The sequence below is a fragment of the Oncorhynchus mykiss genome, chromosome 5 (assembly GCF_013265735.2).
Source record: "Oncorhynchus mykiss isolate Arlee chromosome 5, USDA_OmykA_1.1, whole genome shotgun sequence".
Classification (NCBI taxonomy): domain Eukaryota; kingdom Metazoa; phylum Chordata; class Actinopteri; order Salmoniformes; family Salmonidae; genus Oncorhynchus; species Oncorhynchus mykiss.
The window spans coordinates 42,731,358-42,749,218 of NC_048569.1; the positions used below are offsets into that span (position 1 = coordinate 42,731,358).

General features: G+C 42.4%; 1 protein-coding gene across 1 annotated transcript; it reads left to right on the forward strand.

The window, feature by feature from the left end:
• The first annotated feature begins 553 nt into the window (after window positions 1–553).
• On the forward strand, window positions 554–15,952 carry wdr36 (WD repeat domain 36). Its single transcript, XM_021602988.2, has 23 exons — window positions 554–881; window positions 1,396–1,423; window positions 1,761–1,861; window positions 2,075–2,192; window positions 2,393–2,525; window positions 2,750–2,804; window positions 4,775–4,907; window positions 5,068–5,243; window positions 5,822–5,942; window positions 6,034–6,099; window positions 6,231–6,314; window positions 6,437–6,591; window positions 6,745–6,859; window positions 6,954–7,119; window positions 7,257–7,365; window positions 7,491–7,570; window positions 7,810–7,917; window positions 9,090–9,187; window positions 9,493–9,635; window positions 9,905–10,024; window positions 13,865–13,946; window positions 14,212–14,399; window positions 15,622–15,952. The coding sequence occupies exons 1-23, from the start codon at window positions 726–728 to the stop codon at window positions 15,769–15,771; spliced, it is 2,685 nt and encodes an 894-aa protein (XP_021458663.2). The 5' UTR covers window positions 554–725; the 3' UTR covers window positions 15,772–15,952.
• Window positions 15,953–17,861: the final 1,909 nt, after the last annotated feature.

Below are 17,861 nucleotides of genomic sequence, written 5' to 3' on the forward strand. Positions count from 1 at the left end.
CAAGTTCCATGCAAGTTCTTGGAATGCTGGCAAATTTTTGTATCTGCAAACCTGATTGATATTTTTTTTTAATCATAGCCACATTTAAAACCAGCAGCAAAAAAAATAAATCAAATATCAATCAATTGTTTATCAAGCATTTTCTGTAAAAGTACTTATGCAACCTTCTTTGGTTAAATCTACCTATGTTCTATATGATTGCTTATTTTCAGATATTACATTTTTCATTTCAACGTATTTTTTATTTGGTTATTTCAGGTTTGCTTAATGATGTCTTATTTCTGTATTTAAACAATAAATAATAAACGTTTGATAATAAACACTGTAATACCGTATTTTGATTTAGCTACAACACAAAATATGGGGTGGTGGATTAATTCATTATTTTATTCTCAATAGACACACACGGCAATATATTCTTTACTATACTAATAATTTATCAGACCGTTTTCAAGATTTTGTTGATACTTTTATTTGCAATATAATAGAGATTGAGAGGGGTAGATATTTATGGAGGGAATATCAGGGAATTTATCACGCGGAAGTTATAATTCTCTTAAATCCAGTCTATCGGACACATTTCAGTGTTACACAAGATGTGTTCACGCTTTGAAAACATTGAAGAACCACAGGAACAACGTTATTCTGCCTGCCGTTTTTAAATAGATTACGAAAAAGGTCTCTACATTTGATAAAGCATTACTTGATATACATCAACCTAAAACATGCCTGTGGGTAGTAAAAAGGGAAGCGTTATATTTTCAGGCTTCAGAAAATTGGGACTGTATTCGAATCACCTCTCACACGTGGTACGGTACCATAAGAAACATCGAGAATTCTACATTGTAACAGCCGTGGGAAACTGTTTCCACACGTACAATGTAAGTACTTATGTTGATAAATGTAACGATAAAGTTAGCTATTTACTTGTCACATAGCAATCATTTAAAACATATGATGATAGTGTCTTTGCCATTTCCTGATGTCAACTAGATCGATGAAACAACATAGCTAAAGGATGTGCCACGAATGCAATGCCAGATTTTGAGGGCAGCCTTTTCTAAAATAACGTTATCTACCCTTACGAAAGAAGATTGCAGTCAGAGTGCACAGTATGCTGCAAATACTGCGCCCAAAATACCACAGTAGACTTCAGTTACTGCACAGTTACTGTAGTTTCAAAACTGCTAGATGTTTTTGTAAGAGTACATTTAGTTATTTGATAGCTCGCTAATTCTCATATTATAATCGGAGTGGTTATTCAGTGGTCCTATTGGTGATCATCATTAGTTCTGTAGCCATAACAGTGACTAAAAAGACAAGTTATAATCAGTTCACCTTTTTGCACGTTCCATTGCCCATTGTTTTGTTTGGTAACCATTTGCAATGTTACAGGTCAAGAAACTTGGAATCGTTGCTGTCAGTAAGTAGGACTCCATGTATATTTATGTAGTTTAATTTAAAGGTAGTCTTTGAGATATGATGACATCATCTTACACAGTGGGACATCCTCCCTACAGAAATCAACAGCAATCAAATGCATATCTGCCAAAAGAGCCACTGTTTGCTCTTCCTAATGTGGGCTTGTGTCAAGGGAGGGCATACATCGGGAAGATTGGATTCTGTTGATGTCTGTAAGAGTTTCCTGACTGTGTATTACGATCACTCATATCACTAAGTCTAGCTCCCTTATTAATTCACCGGTGTTACAGTTTCAAACAATTTTACTGTAGATTAAGGAATGTATGAATTTTCCCAAGGTAATGCACTTCCAGAGGACATATCATGCCTAGCGGCTGATCGGATGCTGGTTTATGTTGCAATTGGGGGAAAAGTATCAGCATTTGCCAGGAACAAAGAGGTGAAGTATCCATTCCATCACTTATATAATGAATATATTATATGATTTTTTTTTTTTTTTAAGACAATGATATCAATCTATTTAGGCCACCTACTTGTCATGACACGAGGCTAGCTGAGGGCACACACTCGCTTTAGCTTAAATGTTACGTTGACTTAGAGTGAATGCCATTGCTTATAGTAAACTGACTGTGAGATTCTTGCGTCTATCCAGGTCGTTCACATGTACACAGGCCATGGAGCTGATGTTCACCTCCTGCTGCCTTTTGGGGATCACATCATTTCTGTAGACCGAGACAGTACTGTCATTGTTTGGGACGTGGAGTCAGAGGGTTTGTGTTGCAAAAATAATGCAGAACTGATCATTAGGATCATTGTTGAGTTTATCTGTTTCAATGAACCTAGAGTTGAACATGTTTTGGTAAATTGATTGTTTTGAAATGAAGATCAGTAGTTTTTCATTTTCCAGTCAAACCAGTTTTTGTGAAGTCAATTAAATAGTTTTGTTCTCTTGTGCTTGTTTGTCCCACAGAGGAGTACCTGCAGATAACATTTGACAAAGTGTCATTTGAGGTGTCTGCTGTAATGCACCCAAGCACTTACCTGAACAAGATCCTGTTTGGGAGTAGCCAAGGAGGTCTCCAGCTCTGGAATGTCAAATCCAAGTATGGTCATTAATGTAGTTTTAAAATATTTTGAACTAAAAAGTATTGGTTGATAATTGAATTATAATTTGTTTGTGAAATCATAAAACTGAATGAAGGACAGAACAACCAACGATCTGCATTAATGCAATTGTTATAGTGTGCTTTGTCAAAGTTTGGTCTTAAATGTAGGAATGTTTGCCATGTTCTCTGTGCTCATTAGGTGCATTTCTTTTGTGTCTTAGCAAGCTTCTGTACACCTTCACTGGGTGGCCATCAGGAGTTACAGTGCTTCAGCAGGTTGGTTAAAATACCATTTTACTTTTATCAAAGCTGAAAGTTTTTAGGTTGAGGAACAGTCAAGCAAACACATTCAACTCCTTTCAAATACTGTATAGAATGAAGGTACTGTGTAGCCTACATTCTGACTCGGGAAGACATGCAGGCAGAGGTGTAGGCGTAGGTTATTGACCATAATTAAATTATCAATAAAGCATAGCCTACGCTATACCCTGCTGTATTCAGTCACCCATAACAAACCATCTAATGTGATTTCGACATTACAGACCAAATAGTCTTGTAGACCTACGGAAATCCACGACTCTTGCATTTTACCATGCGACTCTACACATAATAAACCGTAGGCCTATGTAGCGTTAATAATCACAATAGGCAGCCGTAGACTAGAACAGCGGACAAGTAAAAATCTGTCCTTCTGCCCCTGAACAAGGCACTGTTCATAGGCCGTCATTGTAAATAAGAAATTGTTCTTAACTGACTTGCCTAGTTAAATAAAGAAATAAATAAAAAATGTCTTAGCGGAGTTAGAGTGCGAAGTGAGGTGTTTCATGATTTCTAAAAGTGTTGAATAAAAACAGCATTTTAGTGCTGATCATTGTCTCTGATTGTACTCAAACTGTCTTTAAGGCCCTTGATTAGATCAATGCAATGTGATTGATATAGAGGGGAACTTGAGGCCCTTATAGGCAAAATACTTATATCAAATGACTTGGAAAATGCTCCAACGTCCTCTTCTATATATTTATATTATATTTCGGTGCAGGTACTCCTCAGTACTTTTGAGATAATATTCTATAAAAGGTGCAGGAACTCAAGCAGAAGAAAATTTGAGGTGCTGATATATATTTCCTGTGAGCCCCTGACTAAGTCGAGTACTGTGCTTAAGTTTAAAGACAGAGCATTTCGCTCAAAGACATTATTTATCTGATTGGGTGGGCCTGGCTCCCCAGTGGGTGCTGTGCCTGAGCCCCCGCATACAGGTAACTGCCAAAATAAAGGAAACCCCAACGGCCACCACGAGCCAGTACAGCTTCAATGCACCTTGGCATAGATTCTACATCTGTCTGGAACTGTATGGGAGCGATGTGACACCATTGTTCCGCGGGTGGCTTTATTTGGCCTCCTAAGTTTAATGAGCAAAACATTTTTATAACATTTTAAAACACCAGAAAATCAGCTCCAGGTGATTTTTATTTGGGAAATCTGTTCCCAAGTATTCCCACGCATAATTGAAAGAAGTGATTGTATACAATGTAAGCAAGGTTTGAAATTATTATGTGTCAGTCAAATATTATATTGGTTTTGACTTCTTGCGGTCAATTTGCAGTCTTAAAATTACTTTTAATTGTCCCCCATCCAACCATCCTCTCAAGAAAAGATCAGCCTGCGGCTGAATCTAGTTGATGATCCCTGGTATACACTGTTTGGGATCTACTGTGTAGAAAAGTTGGCTAGTGTGCAATCAGAAATTCAATGTGTGGGCCTCCTGAGTTTCGCAGTGTTCTAAGACTCTGCCGCAGCCGGCCGTGACCAGGAGACCCATGGGGCGGCGCACAATTGGCCCAGCGTCGTTAGGGGAGGGTTTGGCCTGCAGGGATATCCTTGTCCCATCGCGCACTAGCGACTCCTGGTGGCGTGCCTGCCGCAGTGCACGCTGACACGGTCGCCGGGTGCACGGTGTTTCCTCCAACACATTGGTGCGGTTGGCTTCCGGGTTAAGTGGGCACTGTGTCAAGAAGCAGTGCGGCTTGGTTGGGTTGTGTTTTGGAGGACGCACGGCTCTCGACCTTCGCCTCTCCCGAGTCTGCGGGAGTTGCAGAGATGAGACAAGACTATAACAACCAATTGGATACCACAAAATTGGGGAGGAAAGGGGTAAATGTTTTTTTTAAATGAAAAAATCAATGTGTTTCCTGTCGAGCTTAGCTCTCTCTCACCCATTTCCTCTAAACCCCCCCCCCCCCCCCCAGACCCCAGCTGTGGACGTTGTAGGAGTTGGCCTATCATCGGGTCAGATCATCATCCACAACATCAAGTTTGATGAGTCACTGATGAAGTTCCAGCAAGACTGGGGCCCAGTCACTTCCCTTTCCTTCAGAACAGGTGACATCCCCAATTGAACGAGGTGTTGTCTTTATGATTATAATGATAAACACAACATTGTGTGGCTTCATTTTGTGTCTGGTGTGTCACTGCTTTGCGTCCAATATAATAAATAAAATGTTTACTCACCTCTTAACACTTGGATGTGATTGTCTTCTAGATGGCCATCCAGTAATGGCGGCTGGTAGTCCTATTGGACATATTGGGCTGTGGGATCTGGAGGAGAAGAAGCTTGTTTGTCAGATGAGAGATGCCCACAACACAGCTATCGCTGGACTAACATTCCTCCATGGCGAGCCTCTTCTCATCACCAATGGGGCTGATAACGGCATTCGGGTTAGTGTTACTTAAATTGTGTCATTCACTAGAGGGCGGCACTGTACAATTGCTGCAAAAAATTTTTTTTTACAAAAGTTTTATTTTTTACTACACATCTTAAAGAAGGGGTGTCAAACATACTGCCACATTTTCACTTGAAACTGTGTGGAAATTATTGTGTCTACGTTAATTTCTTGACTGTCCAGCTTGCTAATAGCCCCCCGGCTATAGACCGAATGCGGCCCCCGGGTAAAATTTGTTTGACACCCCTGTCTTAAAGCTTGTATTTGCAAATCTCAAGTTGCAAATTCAGCTCTGCTAACACATTCTCGTACCAACATATTTAACTAGGCAAGTCAGTTAAGAACAATTCTTATTTACAATGACGGCCAAACCCGGACGACGCTGGGCCAATTGTGCGCCACCCTATGGGACTCCCAATCACGGCCGGATGTGATTGTCCTGGATTCCATCCAGGGACTGTAGTGACGCCTTCTTTCACTGAGATGCAGAGCCTTAGACTGCTGCGTTACTCGGGAGCCCTCAAGATTTGGTCTTCAACCATAGAGTTTTGAATGATCAGTCATATTCCTCAGGTGTGGATCTTTGACACGGCGGGGGGAGGAGGCCGTCTACTCAGGAGTCGTCTGGGACACAGCGCCCCGCCCACTAAGGTCCGGCACCACGGCCTGAACGGACATCACATTCTCAGTGCTGGTATGTGTGACTTGCTTTATCAGGCAGTTGTATAAGGCATCTATGGGTTTTTTTCTTCTCTCTAATCCGCTGTACTCTTTCTTTTTCTAAGGTCAAGATGGTACTCTGCAGTCGTTCTCCACTGTTCATGAGAGGTTCAACAGGAGTTTAGGACATGGTACAATTAAATGTTTTCTGTTGTAGGAAAAATTGTTGTTATGGACTATGAGCTGTCAATTTGAGTACTGTTTACCTGCATGAATCCTTGTTTGCTCTATTCTTCATGACAATAAACCAATTGGTAACTAGGTTCCATCAACAAGAAGAAATCCAAAAAGAAAAGCTTGAGGTATGACAAACTAAAGCTTCCTGCCATCACCACTTTCGCCTCAGGTATGTTTAGCAACAACAACAAAAAACTCTAAACAAGTCAGTTTTTCCTGTAGAACTTTTATCATTGAATGGGATTTAATTTGTTAAAACGTTTGTTTTTTCGGATTCTATGTGGGATGTAGAAAGTGCCCGCCAGAGTGATTGGGACAGTATAGTGGCGTGTCATCGAGGGTACCTCATGACGACCACCTGGAACTATCAGAAGGGCGGCATGGGAGCACACAAGCTGGAGCCGAAACGCTTCAACAAGAACCGCGCTCTCAGCGTCCATGCTACGGTAGCTAAATATGTGTAAAATGTGTTGTTTTTAGTGTCAAATGAACCCAAATTATTTGATGAGTTAGTTTATAACACAAAGTTTATTACACATTTTGAAACAAACATAATGTATGCGCTATTTATGTTGTTAAAATGTGCACTTTCGCCTCAGGCGGTAGATATCACATCTTGTGGTAACTTCGTGGTGATAGGACTCTCATCTGGACATATTGACGTTTACAACATGCAGTCTGGCATGCATAGAGGTCAATATGGAGAGGACGAAGGTAAGTACCCCCAGAAAAACAATTACCGATGTATATTTGGCTCGTGCTTTCCGTGAAAGATTCAGCTTCATTCGTCCCATCTCTGACCCTGTAGCTCACAGCGGGGCGGTGCGCGGTGTGTCGGTGGATGGGCTCAACCAGCTGACCGTGAGTGCCGGAGCTGACAAACTGGTCAACATCTGGAAGTTCAAATCTAGGAAGCTGGTCCTCTCCATTGACCTGGGCACCTCGCCCGCCACCACACACTTGCACCGGGACAGGTACGGGACAGATAACACCACAGGGAGGAATAGCACTGACACGACTGCACGTCTTCCAACTGATTTTTAGTTTTCACGTGGTTATAACATAGCTGTAGGAAAGTGTCTGATTGTAGTCTTTTCTGTCCCTGGTAAAGTGGGATGTTTGCCATCGCGCTGGACGACTTCACTCTCAATGTTCTAGACATGGAGACCAAGAGGATTGTCCGCAAGTTCTCTGGCCATCGAGGACAGGTCAATGACATGGTGGGTCGTTATCTTTCTTGATCTCCCTTTCTGTTTTTTTTTACTCTCGATTTTGATCTCACCCCCTCTTTCCTTCATATCTTTTTGAGTACTGATTATTTTTCTCGTCTGACGTTTCTCCTCAGGCTTTCAGTCCAGATGGTCGCTGGTTGATAACGGCAGCCATGGACTGTACTATCAGGACATGGGACCTTCCCTCTGGCTGGTAAGACTAATCCTTCCTCTTCTGGAGCAGCTTCTCGTCATTTCCTCTTGCCATAACCTGAAATCGTTAAGATTACTTTTGTTCAGATTCTTTAAAAAAAAGGGGGGCTTTATCAAAAATGTAGTTTATCAATGAATCTCCTTCAAGTGCTCTGCAGGGGAATTTCCCTCTCAGCCTTCAGTAATTGACTTGATTTATTCTCTTTCTTTTTTTCTGTCACTGTTAACTTTCTTTCCTAGCCTGGTGGACTGCTTCTTGGTCGACTTTGCTGCAGTCAGTCTGACCATGTCACCCACAGGGGACTTTCTAGCCTCCTCCCATGTCGACAACTTGGGGATCTACTTATGGTAAGACTCACCACCACATCAAAGAAAGACTGTGTGGTGGGTGGAGTCAATGATTATCTGAGGTTATGTCATTATTACGGAACCTAACCTGCTGGTTAATGTTCACACTAACAGTGAACCAAGCATTAGATGATAAAGGAACAATCTTGATTTGCTTAGTCTTTAGTAGTAACATGGTCAATTGTTACAGCATCTATTCAATTGAATAGTTATTTATGAAGGATTTTAGTTATTTCCTTGTATTCAAGTAGTTTTCTGTGACACAGTGTGTTGCATGTATATTGAGTAGTAGTATCACATCCAGTATAATACTATTCAGGATAGTAACTCGTAGTATTCAGCAATAATATTAATAATGTATGACATTTACCAGGCGCTTTTACCCAAAGTGACTTAGTCATGTGTGCATACATTTTACGTACGGCAGGTCCCGGGAATTGAACCCACTATCCTGGCATTGCAAGCGCCATGCTCTACCAACAGAGCTACAGAGCACAACATCATAGTAGTATTCAGTATTAGTAATTCAATTGAGTACAGGCCCAGCTGAATGAACAACAAAGACCGAAAGCAATATGACATTTTCTGAAATAGTTTTGGGGGAATGGTTTCTTCTCCGAGGGAAGATCCTCGGAGCTAGATGACATGATGACGGGTTGCCCTATGCAGGGCTGCTGGCATCGAAGCCCTCTCCCGCTGGAGGAAAGGAGTTCCCGTGACGGGCCTTAAGGTTATAATAGCCATTGGTGGCGGATGGTTGTTGAAAACTGCACGTGAGCGAACGGGATTAAGTTGACATATATAAATACATCCCAACATTTGCACCCATTGGTTGAGAGAGAGGAAGGTGATACGTGCGAGATTGAGCCCACAGGTTAGATGGCACGTGTGAGGAATGTGCATCATTGTGCCGTGGTCATAGGCTCTACGGTCAGGAGGTGATTGACATTCCACTAATGGCTAACAGGGAAGAGGAGAAACGGGACACTATGCTGATGCTGATTAGTTTTGTATTCATTCCCACTATGCCCCTAGGATAGGAAATAAAGTGACTTCTGTTTACTGGATGACGTATATATGACCAGGCTTCCTGATTTTGAACATTACTACATTAGTGTTATTGTTGAGTGAGCATCCCATGTTGAGTGAATTCCATATGGTTGTGTTTCCAGGTCCAACAACACGCTGTGCAGTATGGTGTCGCTGCGCCCCCTGCCTGCAGATTACGAGCCCACCGGGATCATGCTGCCAGGAACCTGTTCCAGCCAAGGTACCTACTGAACAGCCACTGTACCCATGTAGCACTTACTCTGTACCGGGCACGGGGAGCTCGAAAGTCCCCCACACCATCTGGACTGGCACATGTAACAGTGGTACCAGCCAATTATTCAAGCGGTCCTTTTGAATATTTTCTAGATATTGGTGGAGAAAAACAATACTGTGCCGTAATGTGTGTGGCAGAGTACTGTACATTCAAACATTCAAATGCTTGAAATAGCCTTTCTGGAGCTTAAGCAATATTAGATGGTAGTTGATGGTATCCGTTGCCAAAGAAACATTAGTTTTCTTCTGTAGATGAAGAGGGAGAGGGAGATGCTGATCTCAACACTGAGATGATAGAATATGAGTCTCCTGAGCAACTGGACGAGCAGCTGGTCACCCTCTCTCTGCTGGCCGACTCTCGCTGGAAGAACCTGCTGCACCTCGACATCATCAAGGTGAGCATGTCACACTGTGGTTGTCTGCGGAGGGAAAACGGGTCAGCTACAGGGTCTCAAGCCCAGGTTGTCTGTGCGACCCAAGACTGTCTTAGCCCTCTGAGCTAAACCCAAGGCAACACATTTCTCCTTACACTTGCAGTGACTGACGACACGTGTGGTAATATCATTATCATCGCTTCATAAGACAGACTTTCACAGTGCTCATATATTTTGCTTTCGTTATGTCGGACTGAAATGAGATTGGTGTTTTCCCCTTTCACATATAGAAACGGAACAAACCCATGGAGCCCCCCAAGGTTCCAAAGGCTGCCCCCTTCTTTATGCCCACCATCCCAGGACTAATACCACAGTTCGCCCCCTCTGAAGGCTCCAACCAGGGGGAACAGGTGAGAGAAGTTAGCTACTTCTTCAAGTTCTGATAATAAACAGAACTCCATGAATGACCCTGAAACCACACTGTAAAATCCATTTTTATAAACATTTTCTTTTTTTAAACATGAATGTAAATTACAGGAGCTGGAATCCTTAATGTTGAAACTGCCATGTCTGTTTGCGATGTTGAAATCAAAAGTCAAGTCCAATTGTATTTGTCACATGCGCCGTATACAATAGCAGGACCTGCCAACATGCACGCATTTTGCTTACCAGCTGCGCAATTCTCTGTCCATGTACGAGATCCGAGTTAAAAGTACTCAGAAATGAATAGGGACTGATTATTATATATATATATATATATATATATATATATATATATATATATATATATATATATATATATATATATATATATATTGATTTTTTTTAAAACAACATTTGAATAACAAATAAACCCGCTGAGTAAATCTAACCTATTCTTGAGCTGCAACACCCAGGTGTCTACGGAGTTTGTGTCAACGGACGCGGAGATGAATAAAATAATTATTGGACGTAGCTACCCCGTGTCTGCCCCTCCTCCTGTTTGATGGGATGCTGAGTTTGCCAACTGTCAGCTGTACGTAAACACACGGGCAAGTCCCTTTTCGACTCTGTGTTGTTGTGGAAAGGTAAACACTAATTGTTTCAAGCTAACATTAGCAAACATAGGATGGACATTCAGTGGGCTCTAAAGTGCCAGCAGTTCACTCGCATTTTCTTGCGAAAGAAATGAAATGCAAATGCGAAAAGGAACTGGTCGCATTTGTTGTGAGAGTGATAGACATTCAATTCTGCGTCCCATTAGTTGCATTTTCCACGTAACATTACGAGGATCACGCAACCTGATGGACTGTGACTGAAATGATGATCCATGTCAGAAAAAGCATTTACAAAAGTATAATCCCAAATAAATATAAACATCTTGGCATTAAATGGGAGTCGGGAGTTTAGAAGACGGCACGATGAAGAATGAATGAGTGTCCTGTATTAGCTATAGAGGCAATGCTTCTAAAAGGTCTTTGCACTAGATTTGAGATTTGATCCATTTCGAAAATCTGAAATGATGTATGTGCTGCAAAGAAATCCAATGGGCACCTTCACATAGGCTGAAACACTGCCAAGACTGCCAAGATCTCATCCCTCAACTTTTTCATGCTATCCCTGCATTATTTCTGAGGGAGCCTCTGTTGATCTGGTGGAAGATGAGTTTAGACTCTATCAGGCAGCAACCTTTTGAGCAGAGTCTGGTCAACATGCGCACGGATCAGGCCTGGAGAGAAATCTGCACAATGAAAAGGCGGGGCAGCCTGGTCTATTCCCACCTTTCGACTGTGATGCTGTGCATATTGGTCATATTCCACTGCAATGCAGACTGCAAACGAATATTCAGTCTCATTTCCAAGGACAAAACCCAGTACAGAGCCTCCCCCAGTACAGACATGCTGAGTGCCCTCGTTACCAAGGTTTCAATGATTGCCAGAGGAACTGTTTGCCACGGAGAAGTCTATCCTGGTGCCCTGCTGCGTGAGGCTAAGTCTGCTAGCTGCCAGGCAAATCTGTCTAGGAAATGATTTCCTGAACATTTTGAAGCTCTCCAGAAGATTTGTTCACTGCTTCCTATCATAGCCTTTTCCTTTTACATGTTTATTTCATACTGATTCTCTGCTTCAAACATTTGTTGTTCTTATCAGAGTTTTTTTTTAAATGTATTCCCATGGATAAGACGTTTGTACATTTTGTACTTAAACAAATAATTTCCAATTTGCCGCGTGCGTCTGGTACTCTAAAAAGTTGGACAGGTTTGGCAGGTCTGCAATAGGTGTAGACCGTACAGTGAAATGCTTACTTACAAGCCCTTAACCAACAATGCAGTTTTAAGAAAAAATACATGGGGTACTGGTACAGAGTCTATGTGCGAGGGCACCGGTTAGTCGAGGTAATGTACATGTAGGTAGAGTTAATATGCATAGATAATAAACAGAGTAGCAGCAGTGTAAAGTGGGGGTAAAATGCAAATAGTCCGGGTAGCCATTTAATTAGTTCTGTTCAGGAGTCTTATGGCTTGAGGGTATAAGCTGTTTAGATGCCTCTTGGACCTAGACTTGGTGCTCCGGTACCGCTTCCCATGCGGTAGCAGAGAGAACAGTCTATGACTAGGGTGGCTGGGGTCTTTGATAATTTTTAGGGCCTTCCTCTGACACCGCCTGGTGTAGAGGTCCTGGATGGCAGGAAGCTTGGCCCCAGGGATGTACAGGGCCATACGCACTACCCTCTGTAGTGCCTTGCGGTCGGAGGCCAAGCTGTTGCCATACTAGGCAGTGATGCAACCATGCTCTTTGGTGCAGGTGTAGAACCTTTTGAGGATCTGAGGACCCATGCCAAATCTTTTCAGTCTCCTGAGGGGGAATAGGTTTTGTCGTGCCCTGCCCTTCACGATTGTCTTGGTGTGCTTGGAACATGTTAGTTTGTTGGTGATGTGGACAACAAGGAACTTGAAGCTCCACTACAACCCCCGTCGATGAGAATGTGGGCGTGCTCGGTCCTCCTTTTCCTGTAGTCCACAATCATCTCGTTTGTCTTGATCATGTTGAGGGAGAGGTTGTTGTCCTGGCACCACACGGCCAGGTTGCTTACCTCCTCCCTGTAGGCTGTCTTGTCATTGTCGGTGATCAGGCCTACCACTGTTGTGTCATCGGCAAACTTAATGATGGTGTTGGAGTTATGCCTTGCCATGCGGTCATGAGTGAACAGGCAGTACAGGAGGGGACTGAGGGGCCCCCGTATTGAGGATCAGCGTGGCGGATGTGTTGTTACCTTCCCAGGGTCCTTAGCTTAGTGATTGGCTTTGAGGGCACTATGGTGTTGAACGCTGAGCTGTAGTCAATGAATAGCATTCTCACGTAGGTGTTCCTTTTGTCCAGGTGTGAAAGGTCAGTGTGGAGTGCAAAAAGATTGCATCATCTGTGGATCTGTTTGGGCGGTATGCAAATTGGAGTGGGTCTAGGGTTTCTGGGATAATGGTGTTGATGTGAGCCATGACCAGCCTTTCAAAGCACTTCATGGCTACAGATGTGAGTGCTATAGGTCGGTAGTCATTTAGGCAGGTTACCTTCGTGTTCTTGGGCACAGGGACTATGGTGGTCTGCTTGAAACATGTGGGTATTACAGACTCAGGCAGGGAGAGGTTGAAACTGTCAGTGAAGACCCTGGCCTGTTGGTAAGTGCATGCTCGGAGTTCACGTAATGGTAATCTGTCTGGCCCTGCGGCCTTGTGAATGTTGACCTGTTTAAAGGTCTTACTCACATCAGCTACGGAGAGCGTCATCACACAGCCGTCCGGAACAGCTGATGCTGTCATGCATGTTTCAGTGTTACTTGCCTCGAAGCGAGCATAGAAGTAATTTAGCTTGTCTGGTAAGCTCGTGTTAATGGGCAGCTCGCGGCTGTGCTTCCCTTTGTAGTCTAATAGTTTGCAAGCCCTGCCACATCTGACGAGCATCGGAGCCGATGTAATATGATTCGATCTTAGTCCTTTATTGATGCTTTTACAGTTTGATAGTTCGTTGGAGGGCATAGCAGGATTTCTTATAAGCTTCCGGGTTAGAGTCCCGCTCCTTGAAAGCGGCAGCTCTACCCTTTAGCTCAATGCGGATGTTGTCTGTAATCCATGGCTTCTGGTTGGGGTATGTACTTACGGTCACTGAAGGGACGATGTCATCGATGCACTTATTGATGAAGCCAGTGACTGATGTGGTGTACTCTATGCTTCTCTGTGTGTGGAGTAAAAGTGGTCGAGTTTTCTTTTTTCACAGTCAAAGATTGTGAATTTTGGAGTCCTGGCACAGAAGTCCCATTTCTACCAACAGCTAGAATCTGCTATGCTCAGCAACAAATGTAAGTCTGAATCTCACTTACCTAGCTATTACTCACCGCACCTCTTTGCAAGCATAGCAATTCCTCTAACCCCAAATCAATTCTGAGGCCATAAAAACTCAAGAATATCTTTTGGAATCACAATACTTGGGCCTACTGCTATGAAGTCAAGGCATTAGCATGCGCACTAACTAAAGTATTATTTGGCAAGACTTTGCCATTTGAAAATGGCATGTACCTCAGGCCAATACAATGAATAACCCCTCCTCGTCATCGTTTCCTCCAGATAATGACCCTGTGGGGTTGCTGAAAGAGATGGGTCCGTCTGGGATTGATGCTGAACTCCGAGGCCTGGCCCCTGATATGGGTGGAGATGTCTCCGTCTTACAAGGTTTCCTGAAGATGGTGGCCAGCATGCTGGACTCCAAGAGAGACTTTGATCTGGCACAGGCCTACCTGGCTCTCTTCCTAAAGGTAACCACATAAATATCAAAGTCACTAACACTGCACGTTTAATCAGCTGCTGTTATACCAGGGGTCGCGTTAGTTCACAACTGTATTTTCAAAATGCTGTATTTCATTTATTTTAATTTTTTAAATGCCTGTGTTTAATATTGAAAGTCTTTTTTTTTTTTTTTTTTGCTTCACATAGTGATCAAGGCCGTGCAATTATAGTTTACCATCACAGAAAATACATTAGTGGGACATATTCTGTGGAAAATAGCTTCATTTTCATCAGATGACTACAGAAGTGCAATGCTATTTGGCTAGTCGTAAATGAGAAAGGTATTTTTTGCAAAAAAATTATACATGGCCATCATATTTATCATAGAAAGAATGTAGCCAGCTACATTTCCTAATGTTTTGCCTGAAGTGAATCTTCATTTTACAGGAGAAACTGAGAAAAGTACCAGAGAAAATAGCTACACATCAGTCAGAGCGCTGTCTGCTGATAGAATTCCCATTCGTGAATTCTCATCTGAGTGGAGTCAGTCTGATGCCGAGCAGACATTACAATAAGGAGAATTTTAGATCTGGTTTACAAAACACAGCAAGATATTTCTTTTTGCGTTTGATCTATTTTTCTGGGTGAAAAATACAGAGTTCTGCGTTAATGCAACCACTATACCTGTGTAAAAACAGTTTATTTTTTAATTTAATCTACATTTGATTGATTTTGTTGTTTTTATTGTTACGTTTTCGTCCAATGTTATTCCTACAGTAATTGTATCGTTGTTACAAAGGTATAAGAGCAGCTTAATGGTATCAACAGATGCCACTAGATGAAGGGGAAAGTTGTTTTCTGTTGCATTGACTGTCATCCACTTACATCTGCAGCCAGCAGATGGCATCAGAACATTATGATTGGAAAGAAAAAAACAGAAACGTACAAATTCTCTGATACACAACGCCCTATTCGATCAAAACTAATACCCAGATTCCCTGTAGAAGAAGTCCAATAAAAAATGTAACAAGAAAACATGTTTGACTTGATACGCAGTTCTATTGTTTCCCTCTTAAAATACAATATATTTAGTTGAGTACCTTCATTCAAATTGCATCTCTACAGAACATGAAGAATGATGTGTTTGTCTTCACAGCACCACAGGCACGTTCTGAGGGCAAATAACAAGTGTGTGTTCATGTATGGCTAGACTTACATCCATCGCTAACCCTGGTTCGTCTCTCTCTCTAGCTGCATCTTAGACTGATCTCCCAGGAACCAGGGCTGATGGAGGAGGCATCTAAAGTATCAGAGAAACTGGAGGAGACGTGGACATCCATGCAGACACTTTTCAATCAGAGCCTGTGTTTGCTGTCATACACCAAGAGTGCACTGCTTTGAAGCGTACCTCTCCCAGTGTTGTTTTTCACCATAAAAGTGATGTATAAATCTCGATACAGTATTCTCGGCGCAAGTATCACAGTTGATGCAAGACAAATTGGTCACATTTTATATGAAGTGCTCTCATAATGGTTGAAAACCTGATGTAACCGTTTAAAATAAACATGGATTGTTATCATTGTATTTGTTCACTTTGTTTGTTCCTTTGGTCTGCTTTAGTTTGCTTTGTTCCCTGCGGTCTCAATAGATAAGAGGATAAAGCTCAGGTGCATCCTGTTTCCATTGATCATTCTTGAGACGTTTCTACATCTTGATTGGAGTCCACCTGTGGTACATTCAATTGATTAGACATGATTTGGAAATGCACACACTTGTCTATACTAGAGTTTCCCCATCATCAATCTATACACAATACCCCATAATGACAAAGCAAAAGGTTTTTTAGATTAAAAAATAATAATAAATGAAAAACATTTACATAAGTATTCAGACCCTTTACTCAGTACTTTGTTGAAGCAACTTTGGCAGCGATTACAGCCTCGAGTCTTGGGTATGATGCTACAAGCTCGGCACACCTGTTTTTGGGGAGTTTCTCTTCAGTGCAGATCCTCTCAAGCTCTGTCAGGTTTGATTGGGAGCGTTGCTGCACAGCAATTTTCAGATTTCCCCAGAGATATTCGATCAGGTTCAAGTCCGGGCTCTGGCTCGGACACTTAAAGACTTTCAGAGACTTGTCCCGAAGCCACTCTTGTGTTGTCTTGGCTGTGTGCTTAGGATTGTTGTCCTGTTCAAAGGTAAACCTTCACCCCAGTTGGAGGTCCTGAGCACTCTGGAGCAGGTTTTCATCACGGATCTCTCTGTACTTTGCTCCGTTCATCTTTCCCTCGATCCTGACTAGTTTCCCAGTACATGCCGCTGAAAAACATCCCCACAGCATGATGCTGTCCCCACCATGCTTCACCGTAGGGATGGTGCCAGGTTTCCTCCAGACGTGACGCTTGGCATTCAGGCCAAAGAGTTCAATCTTGGTTTCATCAGACCAGAGAATATTTTTTCTCATGGTCTGAGTCTTTCGGTGCCTTTTGGCTAACTCCAAGCTGGCTGTCATGTGTCTTTTATTGAGCAGTGTCCTCCGTCTGGCCACTATCATAAAGGCCTGTTTGGTAGAGTGCTGCAGAGTTGTCCTTCTGGAAGGTTCTCCCATCTCCACAGAGGAACCTCTCTGACCAAGGCCCTTCTCCACCGATTGCTCAGTTTGGCCGGGCGACCAGCTCTAGGAAGAGTCTTGGTGGTTCCAAACTTCTTCCATTTAAGAATCATTGAGGCCACTGTGTTCTTCAAAGCTGCAGAAATGTTTTGGTACCCTACCCCCAGATCTGTGCATCGACACAATCCTGTCTCGGAGCTCTATGGACAATTCCTTCTACCTCATGGCTCGGTTGTTTCTCTAATATGTACTGTCAACTGTGGGACCTTAATATAGAATAAGGCTGTAACGTATGAAATGTGGAAAAACTCAGTCTGAGTACCTTCCGAATGCACTGTGTTTTCATTGTGTTCAGTGCTGTTGGGGATTATAGTTTTTGTCTCATGACGGAGTAGGTAGTGGAGCAGATGGTGTCTCTGTGTGCCTCTCTCTGTAGCTAGGCTCTGTTGGAGTCCTAGAGGATGACCAGCCACGCTTGGGCTTGGGATAGGGGTTTTAGTCAAGCCTGTCATTTGTATGGTATGGAAGATAAAGCAATAGAGTAACTTTTTGTTAGTGTATTACATCTTACTGCATTTTTTACATATGAAAGTGTTGTCATTGAATAATGATAATGTTAGATACTGGGCGTCAATTGCATTTCTGTGATTTGTCAGTGTTTAATTGTAGGGCAGTATTTTTTTTTAATTATTTGCCCCACAACATATATGTTTGCGGGAATATTAAGGCTACAGCGTAATTACATAGTTCAAATGGTAGGCCCAGAGCCATATACAGTGTACATATTTTTAGACAATACGGCCCAGAAGGGGTGTGGCAAATTGACCATATACCCCCCCCCCCCATGCCTTATTGCTTTTATATATATATATATATATATATA

Bases quoted from the DNA above. Each gene is read 5' to 3' on its own strand.
- wdr36 (XM_021602988.2), top strand. From the start codon at position 726: ATGCCTGTGGGTAGTAAAAAGGGAAGCGTTATATTTTCAGGCTTCAGA. The intron at 10,025-13,864 runs GTGAGAGAAGTT...CTTTTTTCACAG, and splicing joins GCTCCAACCAGGGGGAACAG to TCAAAGATTGTGAATTTTGG. The intron at 14,400-15,621 runs GTAACCACATAA...CTCTCTCTCTAG, and splicing joins ACCTGGCTCTCTTCCTAAAG to CTGCATCTTAGACTGATCTC.